At 34.7% G+C, this 15,120-nt stretch overlaps 3 protein-coding genes and 1 non-coding gene across 10 annotated transcripts; 3 read left to right on the top strand and 1 right to left on the bottom strand.

Moving 5' to 3' along the window:
* Positions 1 to 1,608: 1,608 nt before the first annotated feature.
* Positions 1,609 to 6,800, bottom strand: LOC8275293 (protein DJ-1 homolog C). 4 transcript variants are annotated; one of them, XM_002518710.4, is made up of 8 exons: positions 6,484 to 6,794; positions 5,907 to 6,107; positions 5,288 to 5,437; positions 5,020 to 5,199; positions 3,616 to 3,693; positions 3,005 to 3,205; positions 2,418 to 2,555; positions 1,609 to 2,343 (listed from the first exon to the last, which is right to left on the bottom strand). In XM_002518710.4, the coding sequence occupies exons 1-8, from the start codon at positions 6,754 to 6,756 to the stop codon at positions 2,131 to 2,133; spliced, it is 1,434 nt and encodes a 477-aa protein (XP_002518756.2). In that variant the 5' UTR covers positions 6,757 to 6,794; the 3' UTR covers positions 1,609 to 2,130. The 4 variants fall into 4 exon arrangements, with proteins under 4 accessions (XP_002518756.2, XP_048231988.1, XP_025013035.1 ...); XM_048376031.1 differs by lacking the exon at positions 6,484 to 6,794 and adding an exon at positions 5,543 to 5,570 and having other exon boundaries at positions 5,907 to 6,036; XM_025157267.2 differs by lacking the exon at positions 3,005 to 3,205 and having other exon boundaries at positions 6,484 to 6,800.
* Positions 6,801 to 7,231: 431 nt separating this feature from the next.
* LOC8275358 (methylcrotonoyl-CoA carboxylase beta chain, mitochondrial) lies at positions 7,232 to 11,920 on the top strand. 3 transcript variants are annotated; one of them, XM_015718946.3, is made up of 10 exons: positions 7,245 to 7,745; positions 7,856 to 7,975; positions 8,508 to 8,942; positions 9,077 to 9,167; positions 9,441 to 9,682; positions 9,770 to 9,934; positions 10,836 to 10,910; positions 11,098 to 11,229; positions 11,483 to 11,539; positions 11,630 to 11,920. In XM_015718946.3, the coding sequence occupies exons 1-10, from the start codon at positions 7,521 to 7,523 to the stop codon at positions 11,831 to 11,833; spliced, it is 1,746 nt and encodes a 581-aa protein (XP_015574432.2). In that variant the 5' UTR covers positions 7,245 to 7,520; the 3' UTR covers positions 11,834 to 11,920. The 3 variants fall into 3 exon arrangements, with proteins under 3 accessions (XP_048231632.1, XP_015574432.2, XP_048231631.1); XM_048375674.1 differs by having other exon boundaries at positions 7,246 to 7,745; positions 8,742 to 8,942; XM_048375675.1 differs by lacking the exon at positions 11,630 to 11,920 and having other exon boundaries at positions 7,232 to 7,745; positions 11,430 to 11,544.
* Positions 11,921 to 12,069: 149 nt separating this feature from the next.
* Positions 12,070 to 12,142, top strand: TRNAR-UCU. Its single transcript has one exon. It is a non-coding gene; the product is annotated as a tRNA-Arg (tRNA).
* LOC107261219 (30S ribosomal protein S7, chloroplastic) lies at positions 12,137 to 14,249 on the top strand. 2 transcript variants are annotated; one of them, XM_015718938.3, is made up of 2 exons: positions 12,137 to 12,449; positions 12,577 to 13,529. In XM_015718938.3, exons 1-2 carry the CDS (start codon positions 12,251 to 12,253, stop codon positions 13,047 to 13,049), a joined length of 672 nt encoding a protein of 223 aa, XP_015574424.2. In that variant the 5' UTR covers positions 12,137 to 12,250; the 3' UTR covers positions 13,050 to 13,529. The 2 variants fall into 2 exon arrangements, with proteins under 2 accessions (XP_015574424.2, XP_048231633.1); XM_048375676.1 differs by lacking the exon at positions 12,577 to 13,529 and adding an exon at positions 13,704 to 14,249 and having other exon boundaries at positions 12,197 to 12,449.
* The last annotated feature ends 871 nt before the right edge of the window (positions 14,250 to 15,120 follow it).

Raw genomic sequence — 15,120 nt, 5'->3', positions numbered from 1 at the left:
TCAGAAAAAGGAAAATGGTAAGGTGGAAAGATACGAATATTTATGCATATATAAATATTATTATAATATATATAAGACATTAATACAAATGAAAGTAATAATTTTTTGATTTAATCAAAATTTTAAATTTAATTATCAAATATACAATTATATGAATATTATAAAATATTTTTTTTACTCGTAGTTTCTATATCGGGTCAAGTCGATCTTTTTTTAAGCTTGGCTTCATACCGAAAGCGAAGATTCATACATGAGTGTCTAACTAAATCAATAGATGCGATCCGAGGAGAGAAGGATTAATAGCAAAAATAGAAAGAGGTATATAATTTTATTATTTATAAAATATAATAAATTATCTTAAAAAAACTAGCAATCAAAAGGAGGAAAAGTAAAAGACCAATCAAGATAAGCAATCCAGTTTTAGAAAAACAAAATTTCTGTCACTGATAGTGGGCTTCCATGCACCACGTGGTCGCTCATGATTCCTCCACGTCTTCTATCTTTGATTTTTATTAAAGAAAGATAGAAGAGATTGCAACAGAGTGTAATGGCAGTGGACCATCACCCAAATGTTGCATCAGGTGTATTATTTGCTTAATGTAAATTATTTCATATTATTGATTGGCCTTTGTTGAATTAGAACTCACAATTCAAGATGTAAATATGATTTTAGTACCATTAAACTGAAAAATAATTAAATAAAACTCAAGAGAGTTATTATTAAATAATATGCTTGATGAATTGAGTTAAATTATAAATATAAAAAATATTAATCTTTTAATTTTAAAAATATTCATTATGGAGTGAGATTGAATTTTTCAGAAAGGAAAAGTATTAAATATTAAACAAATTTATCAATAGAGATTAGGTTATTGATAAGTTTTTATACTAAAAAGAAAGAAAGAAAGAGGCTTTCAAATACAGAAGAGAAAGCTGATGATGATACTAAATAATGGGCAAAATACCCATCTTGAAGGCAGCAGCTTTTAGAGTACTTTGTTCTGTGTGTTGGTTGCAACAGCAAAGGGAGGAATATGGGAGCACTCATAATTATCTGACAGATTCCTTCACCACTACAGGCTTAGCCACCCATTTATGTTTCAGAAATTTCACATCTTATAATCACCATGGAATTTTGTGACCCTGTTAAATAATTCAGCCATTTTATTTATCTTTACAGGGAATATGGATATTCTTTCATATTTTTATTTCCTTTTAGTTCACTATTATTGCAATTAATTTCATCAAATTTAGGAAATGCAATAGTAGAAGATAATGAATCCAGGGATTGATTTATATAGACAGTTAAGTCACTGCATCTATTATTTAAATAGATTCAATGTATCATCAACATGTAACTATTTATTAAATTTACAATTATATTAATAATAATAATAAAATCAACTAATGTAAATACAATACTTTTTTTAAAAAAAATATAAAACTTAATGAATAATGTTATATATTGCTATGCAATTAATTTTATCTATAAATAATTTGATAATCAAAGTCTACTTAAAAATTTCTCATTTTCTTATATTAAAAGAAGAGTTTTAAAAATAATTCTTTTGGGCATATAATAAAACTTCTCAGCATAAGAGCCAACCATAGTTCTCAATCTGAACAACATCAAAATAAAATAAATGTTAAGGTACAAAGCACTAGTTTCTCATTTCTGTCCAGATCAAGAACCAAACTTTCAATGACAGTACAGGCAAAACTCAAAGCCTTAGCTTTTGCTATCAACTGTCATCGCCTAAACATATTTAATAAAAGTTAAAAGGTTGTAATACCAAACTTCAAAATGCATTACATTTAGTGCTTAAATTTTCTTTACCACTGATCTTGTTTCGCACCTGAAAATTGTTTTGCCATTCCTGCAGGTATTTGAGATGTTAGCTGCAGCTCACAAGCAAAAGATGACATTTGTCAATCAGAGCTGGCGTGACAATTATTGGATCTTGCAGAGACCCAGATGCAATCCTTCTCTAGTTTTAGTATTAGAAAGAGCATACATGACCAGGAAAATTGGGAATCAGAGTACTCAATATTGCTGGTCGATTAGAGTTGGTTATGTATCCTTTGTGGTTCAGACAATCCTTCATTTACTTCCAGCTTCATTTGGCACATCTAGGTCTTAGGATAGTCGAAAACAAGGCCTTCCGCTACGCTCCTTGCCCTTGCTTCGCCAAAAAGCTTGCTCACAATAGCCATTGCAAAATCTGTGACAGTAGCAAGTCCCTTGCTGGTGATCAGTTTACCATCAATAACTACTTTAGCACCATCTACTACTTCATTGGTTAGCTGGCTCGAAAAAGAAGGATGTGCAGTGGCTTTTTTATCCTGTGGCAGGCCAAGTGGAAGCTTTAGCATATGAGGATTTACAGAAGGAAGATCTTAATCAGTATTAAAAGTACCTTCAATAGACCTTGACTCTGTAGAACTGAAATGGAAGAGCAAACTGCTCCATATATTCTTCCAGCTGCATCTTGTTCTTTGAGCAACTTCTTCAGAATCCTTGATTTCTGTAGCCTCTTAGCCCCAGCAGTTTCTCCCTGAATGTTCATAATGAAACCAAACTCAATGGATGGGAAATAAAAGACAATACCCAGTCTAAATATTGTTCACTTGGAACTGTTTCAAACAATTTTTATTCATTTCTGTTTTTCAAGAAAATATATATAGAAGTAGATGGAATTCAGTTGTAATGCACTGAGATACTCCTTTAGCATGCAGATGCATGTACATAGTATTATAGTGTTATCCTTTACTTTAGCCCAAGAAATTTTTTTATAGAACCCGATGGACTAAGATTGAGTGGATTGATAGATACACGCAAACATAGCCAGCTAATATGAAGCTCAAGATATTGATATTTCAGCCAAGCCACGAAAACTTGCATAGGTCTTATTGGACCAAAAGCATATGTTGTTGTTTTAGCAGGATTTTAAAAAGTATTTTGCCCTTTTTGTTTCTATTAGAAAATAAATGCGGTGATTCTTACCGGAAGAATTATTAAATCATATATCGATTTAGCAGCATCACCAATTAATTTGTCAGCAATTATTTTTGTGCCCAGAGATGACAAAATTTGCACAGATTTTTCAACTGAAGCAACAACTACATCCACCTTCGCTCGTCGTAAAATATCCACAATAGTTACTACTTCAATCACGTCAGAGCCATTTGCTACAGGAATGAGAACCTAAGCAACATTGGAAATAATGACAGGAAGTCTATAGTTCAATGATAGCAAAAAAATACCAGAAAGAGTTATGCTCATAGGTGAATAAATTTAATAATGTGAGAGTAACGACAGCATATGCACATTGCAGTCAAATGGGCAAAGCACTTGTTTAGAAACCTACTTTACATGGATGATCACACCGGATATGGCTCGGTAAGCACGTCACAGATCTCAGCACTCCAGCTACAAAAGGGGAAGGGAGGAAAGGGGGGAGGGGGTGGGGTTGTGGGCTAGTTCGAAATACAGGAAACCTTTGCCCTTAAAGTACTGGCAATGATTCCCCAAACAAACTACCAAGAGTTCTTTAAACAAAGGACTATCAATGTAACTTGATTGTAAAGAGATACAAGATGACAGAAAGAACTTACATGGGGTTTGTGGTCAAAAGACCATTCAACTTCATTAAACTCATCTTTCCTACGCATATCATCAGCAGTATGCATCAGCTAGTACAAGTACAAGAGTGTTAGCTCAAGCTTATGCAAAGCATAAACATATAAGCTTTCAGTAAATAAATAAAAATAATGGAGTAAAGTTATTGATACTTAATCTATTCATATTACCTATTCATTTTTCCCCTATTTATCCTTGAGATGCCGTGATCTATGAGCAAACTTATCTGAATCCTTCCTTGGCCATAGAGTAAGATATTTTTTAGGACTACAAGCTCTATGAAGAATTTTAGGATAACGAGGGGTACCTAGGATACGTGAATTCTGTGATCCGATATCTAATAGAAAAAAAAATGATATATAAAGATCACTGGTGATTTCTAAGCCTCAATTTAGCTAAGTGTTTGAAAAACCATCTCAAACTTAACAGTGTAAGTACCAGTTGTTGCATGTGTGTTATATGCCTTAATTGTAGCCATGTGTATGTTCAGCATTAACTGAGATAAAATGGACTTAGATAGGCATTTGATAAGTTGAGGTCATATGCTATGTTTGGTTGAAATCCTTAAAAAAAATTCATATCATTTGAAAAAAAAAACACGAAAGAGAAAATAAAATAGAAATAATAAAATTGAAAGAGAGACTTTTATGTTATAGAATTTATTGACTTACTAATGTGGAATTCATTTGGAAATTCTACCTATTTTGTTAGAATTTAGTTTAGCTATAACTAATTCCACACAAATTTGATTATGTAGAATACTAAATTAGCTTTTGCTCCATTTAAAGCATATAAATTCTAGATTCGCAAATGAATTCCATTAATTTTTTGAATTTCAACCAAACACTATGTTAATGCTAATAGAAAAGAGACTTTTTTCTATAGGGTGCTAGTGTGCTACAACTAGCAGCTCCTTTCCTGTAATTGTGATGTTGCAAAGTTGTCAAATTTCATGTCCACAAATATCTCCCGAAGTTCCTAACTAATGAAAATGAACACAGCATGATAAGGTTATCAACATAGCATTCTATACTCAGTTAGCAAGAGCAATTGAGGAAAAAATTACATGTGAAGCTGTAATCATGCATATGCTTCTCACTAGGATGGGACTGTACGAGGAAACATGCACTCAATTTTTAAGAGAATATTCTGGGTAATGAAAGGAAAAGTACATTAGTTGCTGGCAATTAGCTTCTAATTACATGATTTCTGTGCCTGTAGAATCTTTACATATCTGAAACTCATTGTTTCTGCCTTGACTCGGTTTTTAATTATTTAGATAGTTTCATTGAAGTAGTATACAAAGGGAAAAAAAATAACAAGAAGATAATATCCCACAAGTACTATACAAATGGAATTAGTAAAATATCAAACCTTACCAGAAACTCTCCGACCTCCTTAGCAATGGACTCCCCAAATAGCTGCTCGGATAATGATAGAGCAAACTGAAAACAAGTTCCAGGGCCACGACTAGTTGTAAGCTCTCCTGAAACTTGAATATTTGATTTAACAGCCCAGAACGTTGGCAGCTTGTCCATGAATGCAGGATGACATGTTGTCTTGCATCACATGCTACAGTACAATTAGACAACCCACAATTTACATACAATCATCAAAATTTAATCACAAGCAACAGAAGACAGTTACCTGCTTTCTTTTTAGAAGGCCCCATGGAAGGAGAGTGACAGCTGGTGCAGAACATATAGCTCCATAAAGCCTCTTCTCTTCGGCTTGTTTGCTTGTAATTTGCTGGAGAATCTTACAATCTCTTAACCTTGCTGAACCAGGCATTCCTCCCTAAAGAGCATGCACTAACTTTAGCTTTGCAGAAATGGTATGGCGAAATCAAACTACAGAAACTATCATTACAGTCTCAAAAGAACCGTTAGTCAGCGGGATTACGTTTTATACAACACCAAAAGAAACATCCCTGCATCCAATAAAGATATTGGTAAGACAAACTCCGATTGCCTTAAAAGAAAACTTCTCATTATATTTCTAAATGCACAAAAGAAACCATTCTTCCTCCTTTTTTCCAGAAAAGCTATGTGGAGCACATAGTCTGCCTGTGGAGTTTAACAGCCAAAGTTTTACCCCCCTTGACTCACCTTGAACTAAAGTTCCCAACTTCTTGTTATTTTCTATATGCGTTTGAACTGCTACAGCCAATTGGCATCAATTATCACTGGTATTTCCACAAAACTCGAAATTTTAAATTACGACAGCAAATTCAATAACCATGATATATGAGAGGAGAACAACTAACCGGCAAAGCCACAAGATCAAAAACTTCATTAGAACAGGTGGAGATAGAGGTATCAGCAACCAATCTGGTGCCACCGGCAGCTTCAATCTCAAGTTGCGGCTCCACTGAGGCAACAATAACCTGCGCACCAGCTCTGCGTAGAACATTAACTATGATAACTGCTTCCATTTCTTCAGTGCCAAACCCAATTGGAACTAGAACCTGGCCAGACCACACAAACAATAAAATCAAGCCTTGGTTAAAAATTATTACAAAAAAATGCTAAAAAAATTTAAAATTTACGGAACATTACAAAAAATCTTAAATCCCCAGAAAATCGAAAACCCAATATTCAGAAGAGAAGTTTGGATTCTCTTATAACAATTATTACATCAAATATAGGTGTCAAAGCTATCATTTTTCTTTTTGTTATAAGCATTCCAAAGAAATGAGATATAAGTTTTTAAGGAAAAGAAACTCTCTTGGAGGTGACATTACAAAGAAACATTACAAATAATCTTATACCAAATATGACATCAAATATAAGTGTCCAAGCTATCACCCCTTTTGCTATAAGCATTTCTAAGGAAAAAGATACCTTCTTTGAAGTGACAGGGATAGTAGTGCTTGTATCTGAAGTAGTGGCTGTTGTGGATATTGTGAGAGATGGATCTTGTGCGGGTTTTTTCGAAGATGAAGATAATTTTCTTGAAGTGGGTGTTTTCCTTTGTGGAGGAGAGGCCATGGATGCAAATGACAAAGAAGAAAGTGAAGTTGCAGAGGCAGCCATTGAAACAGATTGCCTAGTTAATGAAAGTTTTGGAGGATAAGCAGGTGACAGAACATAGAACACCTCCATTAGTGAATGCATTGCTTTGGAGCTTGACTGGAAAAAGTTAGGATAACATATATACAGAAGAAAAAATCTATGTCACACTCAACGACAGGTCGTGTTAGGCGAACTGAAATCATTTCACTTATTGGATAAATAAAATTAGAAATTAAAATTTCTCCCTTTCCTTATCATATATAAGGCTAATATAATTTATTTATTTTGAGAAAGGTTAATATGATTCTGCTTCTGAAAGAAAGGTTAATCTAATTCTATTTCCATTTTTCAAAGGTATATATATATATATATATATATTTCTATTTCTAGTTCTCATATTTTTATTTTATTTCTTTACATTATTTGCTCTGTATGCGTCATTTTCATAATAATAATAATAATAATAATTAATAATATTAATAGATATTTTGAATGAGTCTTCAAAATAAATTTATCATTGGCCTCATTTGTAATCATTTGTTGAAGAAAAAAAGAGAAAAGTTAATAACATGAAAAAGAAAATCAAAATAACAAGAGAAAACTAACACCAAAAAGATTGGCGTAACCATAGCAAAGTTGGGTTTGGAAATAGTAAGCCAAAAAAATAAAAATTTCTTTATTTCACCGGTGATAAGAGTTGGTTTCCAAGATAAGCAAGAAACATAAATAGAATGGATATGGATTCCACACAAGCAAAATCAAGCAGTCGGAGACTATTATTAAAGTGAGTTGTAGGAACTGGGACATGATCAAATTATTCATTTGAGGGAGAAAATATTGAGAGAGAGAAAAATATTACACAGACAATGTTGAGGAACGTATCAAGAAAAGCAGTTTCAGTTTTAACATCTTCAAGCTTGAACTCAAATCCATGGAGGAGAACGAACCCAATTCAGTTTCTCCATAAAGAAGGAAACTTTTGTAGCATGTCAGTCCTTCCTGATGGCATCGACCCAAACTCTGATGGTTTTTTGCGAAACTCCAATGCTATGGATGAACTTATGTCCCAACTCCAATCCCATATAAATAAGGCATGTTGTATGTCATTTATGTTATGTGCACTGTGAAAGGATGTTTATTTATGTATTTATGCCTTTCTGTTTGAGAATTGAAAAGGGCTGTTTTTTCTTTTTTATTTAAGATTCTAGCTGGAGGAGGAGAGGCAGTTGTTAAACGGAACAGAAGTAGGAATAAGCTTTTGCCAAGAGAAAGAATTGATAAGCTAATTGACCCTGGCTCTTCCTTCCTTGAGCTCTCTCAGGTTTTGGGAACTTTTTCACTATCTCTGTCTTTTCTTTAATAAAATTTGGTTATTGCAAGTCTTTATATTTGATGTTGAAAAATGCATCGGAAATTTAGGATTTTTTAGTGTCTTTTGGTGTTTGGAAGAAACGAATGCGCTTAACTTAGTAGGTTTGATGCATAGATTTGGATCAGTTGGATGGGAGTTTCTCAATTTCGGGAAGCTAGCATGTTGTTATTTTGTGTGCTAAGTGCTGGTTAAATTCTTTCGACACTTGAGAAAATAGTTCAGGTTCTGGTCTCAAGGTTAGGGCATGTATTTTCTCTCTTGGTTATGCGCGATCAGGGCCTTAGCTTGTTGGATATTATAACTCTTCAGTGATCTAGGTATCATGTCAAATAAGCATCACTATGTTGTTGATGCCACTACAAGTCACATTTTGGACTTGATAACCCAGCTAAATAGTTTGTATATTAAGAAGATTTACTTGTACATCTTGTAACACAATCTATGATGCCTCTGCTTCTTATTATATATTTAGTGCATTTAGCTTGCAGGCCATGAATTATATGAAGAAGCCTTACCATCTGGGGGGATAATAACTGGAATAGGTCCTGTTCATGGGCGCCTTTGTATGTTTGTGGCAAATGACCCTACTGTTAAGGGAGGAACTTATTATCCTATTACAGTGAAGAAACATCTTCGGGCACAAGAAATTGCTGCTCAGTGCAAATTACCCTGTATATATCTTGTTGATAGTGGAGGTGCTTTTCTTCCAAAGCAGGCTGAGGTTTTTCCTGACAGGGAAAATTTTGGCAGAATTTTCTACAATCAAGCTGTAATGTCTGCTGAAGGAATTCCTCAAATTGCGCTGGTATTGGGTTCTTGCACGGCTGGTGGTGCCTATATTCCTGCAATGGCTGATGAAAGTGTAATGGTCAAAGAAAATGCAACTATATTTTTAGCTGGACCACCACTTGTAAAGGTCAGAAAATATTATATGGCATATGTGGATGTGTTCTTTTGCTTGCATGTGAACCATTGCATGCTTTACATGTAAGGAATTTACATAGTTGCTCTAAAAATTGTAAATTAGATCTAAAGGATAAATTATGCTAGGCTGCTACAGGAGAGGAAGTCTCTGCAGAGGATTTAGGGGGTGCTGCTCTTCATTGCAAGACATCTGGGGTCTCAGACTACTTTGCTCAAGGTATGCATGATCCTGGTCCTTTGGTTACTAGACCTCTAATGTGCCACTTACATAGTGGTTGGATATTATAGTGCTCTATCTAAGACAAGCCTTATTTTATGCTAGCATGACTTATTAGTTTATAAAATATTATCCTATGAGTTTAGTGAAGTCTGAACAGTGAAATGTAATGGTTATGGATCTTTCTCTTGCTCTCTGCATCGAACATGGAACATGGAACAAACCTAATCTCTTGCTTACTGACCACATGCTTAAATTGATCTCCTTCTGTAGATGAACTGCATGGACTTGCTCTTGGGAGGAGCATTATCAAGAACTTGAACATGGCTGGAAAGCAAGGAATGATGAATGGATTGCATAATCTAAATCTTGATTTTAAAGAACCATTATATGATGTAAAGGAGCTCCGATCTATTGCTCCAGCAGATCTTAAGCAGGCCTTTGATATCCGCTCAGTTATTGCTAGAATTGTTGATGGCAGTGAATTTGATGAATTCAAGAAATTGTATGGAACTGTGAGGACATTTCGATGACTTGTATTTCTAAATTGTTTGGGTTTTCCTTGTGACATTTATTACTAATGTGATTCCATGCATTCACAGACTCTTGTGACAGGGTTTGCTAGAATTTTTGGCCAACCTGTTGGAATCATTGGAAACAATGGGATATTGTTTAATGAATCTGCTCTAAAGGGGGCCCACTTTATTGAGCTATGCACTCAACGAAACATTCCTTTGGTCTTCCTTCAGAATATAACTGGATTCATGGTATGTTAATCAACATTGCTTTCTTATAATCTGTTGCTGAAGCGTCCTGATTATGTTATGTATACTGTTATGAGAACGGAGACTTTTAACTAATTGATGCAGTAGAACTACTTTGTCCCTTGCTTTTCAAAAAACATTGTTTAGTATGGTTGATCCAGGACAAAAATGAGCCCATTGACAAATAATATATCAGTTATGTGGGTGATAATTATTTTAAAAGAAGAAGAAAAAGAAAATATAAGACTTAGTCGTGTTCCAGGTTTTACTGAATAGTGAAGGCCCAAGAAATATGAGAGGAAAATGCAGGAGAAAGATTTGGGTCTAAAGGAATAAAACAATATTAGCTGAACCTTAAAATGTGGGATTATACGTACAAGTCCATTGCATTTTCTCTTAATAAAATGCACAACAGAGAGAAGCCCGAGCACATAGATCAAGTCTATTAAAAATATCTGCTTTGCTTATTTTACAATATTATATAGTTGCATTGATTTGTATAAAGATTGCATTTGAGGTTTTCATACTTTTGATGATCTCTCCTTTCCCATATGAAAAGTGGAAAACACAAGTGACCTCTGATATGCAAGCCAGAGGAATCTGGGAATTTTAAATGAAAGCTTCTCTAGATTGAAAATGCTTTGAAAAACGAGTTAAGAATTATATCCACCATGGTTTTATAAGCTTTGCCAACTTGATATGTTAAGTGTTTCTGCCGTCTTACGTCTTGTATACTATATCTTTTGAGATAGTATATGATGCTTTTCTTTAAATTTAAATTTTGTGGGCTGCTTTTGTTGGACCATGATTTTGCTTCTGTCTCTCTTTGAAAAGGAAAAGTTCTGATTCATTGAATCAATGCAAATTGACAGTAGTATTGAACAGTGACCATTTCATTTGGCAGGTTGGTTCAAGGTCTGAGGCAAATGGTATTGCAAAATCTGGAGCGAAAATGGTAATGGCAGTTTCTTGTGCAAAGGTTGGTTGCTTTTTTTTCTTTTTGATTTTTGCTCCTTTCTAAGTGGTGGTTCAGAATAAATCTCATTATACATGTGAGGAAACTCCAGATTCCTTTTTATGACAAGTTGTATGCTCTGGAAAAAATGAATAAGACAGAGAAGAAGAGATTTTTTTATTTTTTTTATTTCTGATTAATGCTTGTACAGGTTCCCAAGGTAACTATTATCATTGGCGGAAGCTTTGGGGCTGGAAACTACGCAATGTGTGGTCGTGCATATAGCCCCAATTTTATGTTTCTTTGGCCAAATGCTAGAATATCTGTGATGGGTGGTGCTCAGGTAATGTCTGCACTCCTTTCATATCATCAATTTAACAAAATTTAATTCATTGGCTTTAAATGAACAACTAAATGCAGAAATGAAAAGTTAAGAATATACAGAACTCTTATATGCATCTGTTGTCTGCCTTCGCTTGGCAATGCTTAGAAGACACTGTGTGTCAACATTAATAAGTAGCATTTTGATCCTGATTTATGTAGTGGTTCCGTTTTGAGTGCTGATCTACTTGGTATGTATGCTTGAAAATGCATAGGCTGCTGGTGTACTGTCTCAAATAGAAATGGCAAACAAGAAAAAGAACGGAATTCAGGTGACTTTACTTTCTAGAGCATTACTTCCAATGGACACATTTCATAAGCTTAGTTGAAACTGACTTGGAGTATGTATATGCACATTGCAGTGGACAAAAGAAGAAGAGGAAAGATTCAAGGCAAAGGTTGTGGAGGCATACGAGAGAGAAGGAAATTCTTATTATTCCACAGCAAGGCTCTGGGATGATGGAATCATTGATCCTGCTGACACAAGGAAAATCATAAGTCTTTGCATCTCTGCTTCCATGAACCATCCTTTAGAAGACACCAAATATGGTGTATTTAGAATGTAAAACAACTTACTTGATCAACAAAATTTGCAAAATGAAAATGTATGCATATTTTTATGCAAATATAATAAAAATAGCACTATTACTCCAGATTGTCTATGCAATATTTTGATTTGCTATTATTGACTTCCATCAAATAAATAGAATCCAGGAACTTATCAGGTTGCAATCCATCAAATAAATAAAAATAACACCATTAGTCCTTGTCAATTGCATAAACTGAGGGTTAACATCGAAAGGCGCTCGTGGCCTAATGGATAAGGCATCTGACTTCTAATCAGAGGATTGTGGGTTCGAGTCCCACCGAGCGTGTCTTTCTTTTGTTTCATTTTCCTTTAATTTTTTTTTTAAAGAAAAAATTTACGCACTGATATCACACAGGCTCTGCTGTCTTTCACATTTTCTCCAATCATTCAAACAATGGCGGCTTCTGCTTCTACTTCTGCTGCTGGTGCTGCTACTGCTGCTGCAACTTCACTTTCCTCTCTCTTTTGTCCACGCGCCACCTCTCTCAACCATACCCATCTCCCGTTTCCCTTCAAAAGCCCAAAGTCAAGTATCTCTCTCAAAACTCCTCCTTTTTCTCCTCTCAAGATTCTTTGCTCACGCGATTCTCGAGGTAACAATGATAAGACCCTAATATTTAGTTTCTTTATTGCGTTTCTTGATCTGGGTTTTCTTAATTTCTTGTTCTTGTTTTTGCTATATACCCATTTCATTTCTTGTTTCTAATTTTTATATTACAGGACACAAACACAAAAGAACTACTAGTACTACAACTGCTGCTAAATCTGATCCAATTTATCATAATCGTTTAGTTAACTTATTTGTCAATCGTATTCTAAAAAAGGGCAAGAAATCTTTAGCTTTTTATATCATTTATAAAGCTTTGAAAAGGATCCAAGAAAATACCTCTTCGAATCCATTGTATGTTTTGCGTCAAGCTGTACATGAAATGACTCCTGTTGTTTCTGTTAAATCAAGACGTGTTGGTGGATCTAGCCATCAAGTTCCTGTTGAGTTGGGTTCAGCACAGGCTAGAGCTTTGGCTATTAGATGGTTGTTGAATGCTGCGCGCGAACGCCAGGGTCAAGATATGGTTTTTAAGTTGAGTTGTGAGTTAATTGATGCTGCTAAAGGGAATGGAAACGCTGTGAGGAAAAAAGAAATGGTTCACAACATGGCAGAGGCAAATCGAGCATTTGCACATATTCGTTAATCCAATGATTTTGGATGTTCTATAGTGGATTGAAGCATAGAAAAGTAGAGAAGGGATGAGTAAAACAGTAAAAGAAGTTAAATTAATCCCTTATGCAGACACTTAGATGGTTCTGGGTTGTATTGTTCCTTAAGAACATCGTTTAGTGTTTAATTTCTTTCCCATAGAGAGAATCTAGCATGATTTTGTTCTTATGCTGTTGGTATGGAATTGGGTGCTTTGCACCTCATTGCTTGTTATGTTATGCAGAAACTCATCTATCAGAGTTTTCTGAATGCCATGTGTCTCTCAGTTTCTTATTTTTGCAAAGAACATGAAATGCTTGTGTCAGTTGAACTAACTCTTGCTTGATCCATTTCTTTGACTGTGCACATGCAAGCAATATGAGTAGAGATCCTTAAAAAGATGGCAACCGAAATGCTTTTCATCATTCTCATTGTTCATCCAAGTAATCGAGAGAATAAAACTATATCTTGATAACTATTGTTTTGTCTGATATATGGAGCCCTCCTTCCTGGGCATTGTTTTAATTTCTGCTTGATTGGTGGTTCCCAAAATACATTTTATGCCTAAGATTTTGATGAGACATCCAATCTAAGAGTGTAATATAGGATTTCATGCTTGACCAGATCTTTTGACATATGTATTGCACAGCTGCAGTTGTCACCGAGGACTCATGGGAGAAATTGATTGTGAACAGTGATACCCCCGTCTTAGTTGAATTCCATGCAAGTTGGTGTGGGCCTTGCAGAATGGTTCACAGAGTGATCGATGAAATTGCAGGAGAGTATAATGGAAAACTCAAGTGCTTTATACTAAACACAGACAGTGACTTGCAAATAGCTGAGAGCTATGAGATTAAGGCTGTGCCAGTGGTTATGCTCTTCAAGAATGGAGAGAAGCGAGAGACAGTGGTCGGTACCATGCCAAAGGAATTCTATATCGCTGCAATTGAGAGGGTCTTGCAATCATAAATCATGGTTTGGTGGCTGAATTAACATTCACTGGGGTTGATCTATTTTTTCAATCAGGCCAGGTATCATAAGATTCTTTTTGTTTTCCCTGCTTGAACCTTAATTTGGACACAAGCACATTGTTTGTACAGTGTTATCATGACATGCTTGCTGGACACGCTTATATTTTAGTTGAGAATCTTTTACAAGACTTCTATTATGTAAATATAACCATGAAGTTGCAACACTGCTGTTGTGCAAGTCCTGAAAATTGTTCAAGTTGAAACATGGTAGTATTGATGTATCTTGAGGTTAACGAGGGGTCCGTTCTAGTTGGCTTTTACTTTGAATAGCCAGTGAAAGTGAAGCTTTTGAATGCTTTCTAAATGTATTATTGTTTCGGGATGAACTTCTTCTTTCCAACAAAGGAATGAACTACATGTTGCAGCATGACATATGCAATGGAAATTCTTAAATGGGAATAGAGCTGCAAGAAATTGAACTCTTGACCCTTCATTCACTTGACCACTAAGCTACATATCCAATGTGTTCTATTCTTGCTCTTGCCTCCTGCAATGAAACCATATTACTGCACACAATTGAAGAAACGCACTCTACAACAAACAAACCATACAACTTTCTCAAAATTTAGGAGCACAAGCCACAAGGAAGAGTTTTATTCAGTACACATGTCATCATCTTCTCTTGTGTTGGGCGCAACCGTTAATATTCAAAAGATTAAGTGCAGAATAAAAATAATCAACAAAAACAACACCAATTCATTTTTTTAATAAGAATTTCAGAAGCTTTTGTTGTCACTCTCCAATTTGGGAAGAAGAATAGATGCAAAAGGCAAATTTCGATATATTATTCATTAATCTTGCGGGTTAAACTTATACAATTAAATCCATATTTAGAAGTCATACATTACAAATAGTAAGAGCCAAATTTATTGATTCAAACAATCAATTCAATATCACAAAACCAATCCTTATTAAAGTAAGTATACTTCCCAACAAGATAATTATCAGTAGTTCTTACAACTTCATTTTGTTCAAGAAAATCCAAACCTAAGAATAAAAATAGTATCTCATAATCCAATTTGTTAATGAAATAAA

Source organism: Ricinus communis, chromosome 6, assembly GCF_019578655.1.
Source record: "Ricinus communis isolate WT05 ecotype wild-type chromosome 6, ASM1957865v1, whole genome shotgun sequence".
NCBI lineage: Eukaryota > Viridiplantae > Streptophyta > Magnoliopsida > Malpighiales > Euphorbiaceae > Ricinus > Ricinus communis.
The sequence above is the reverse complement of the archived record's forward strand: the minus strand, read 5'-3'. Positions and strand labels throughout refer to the sequence as shown.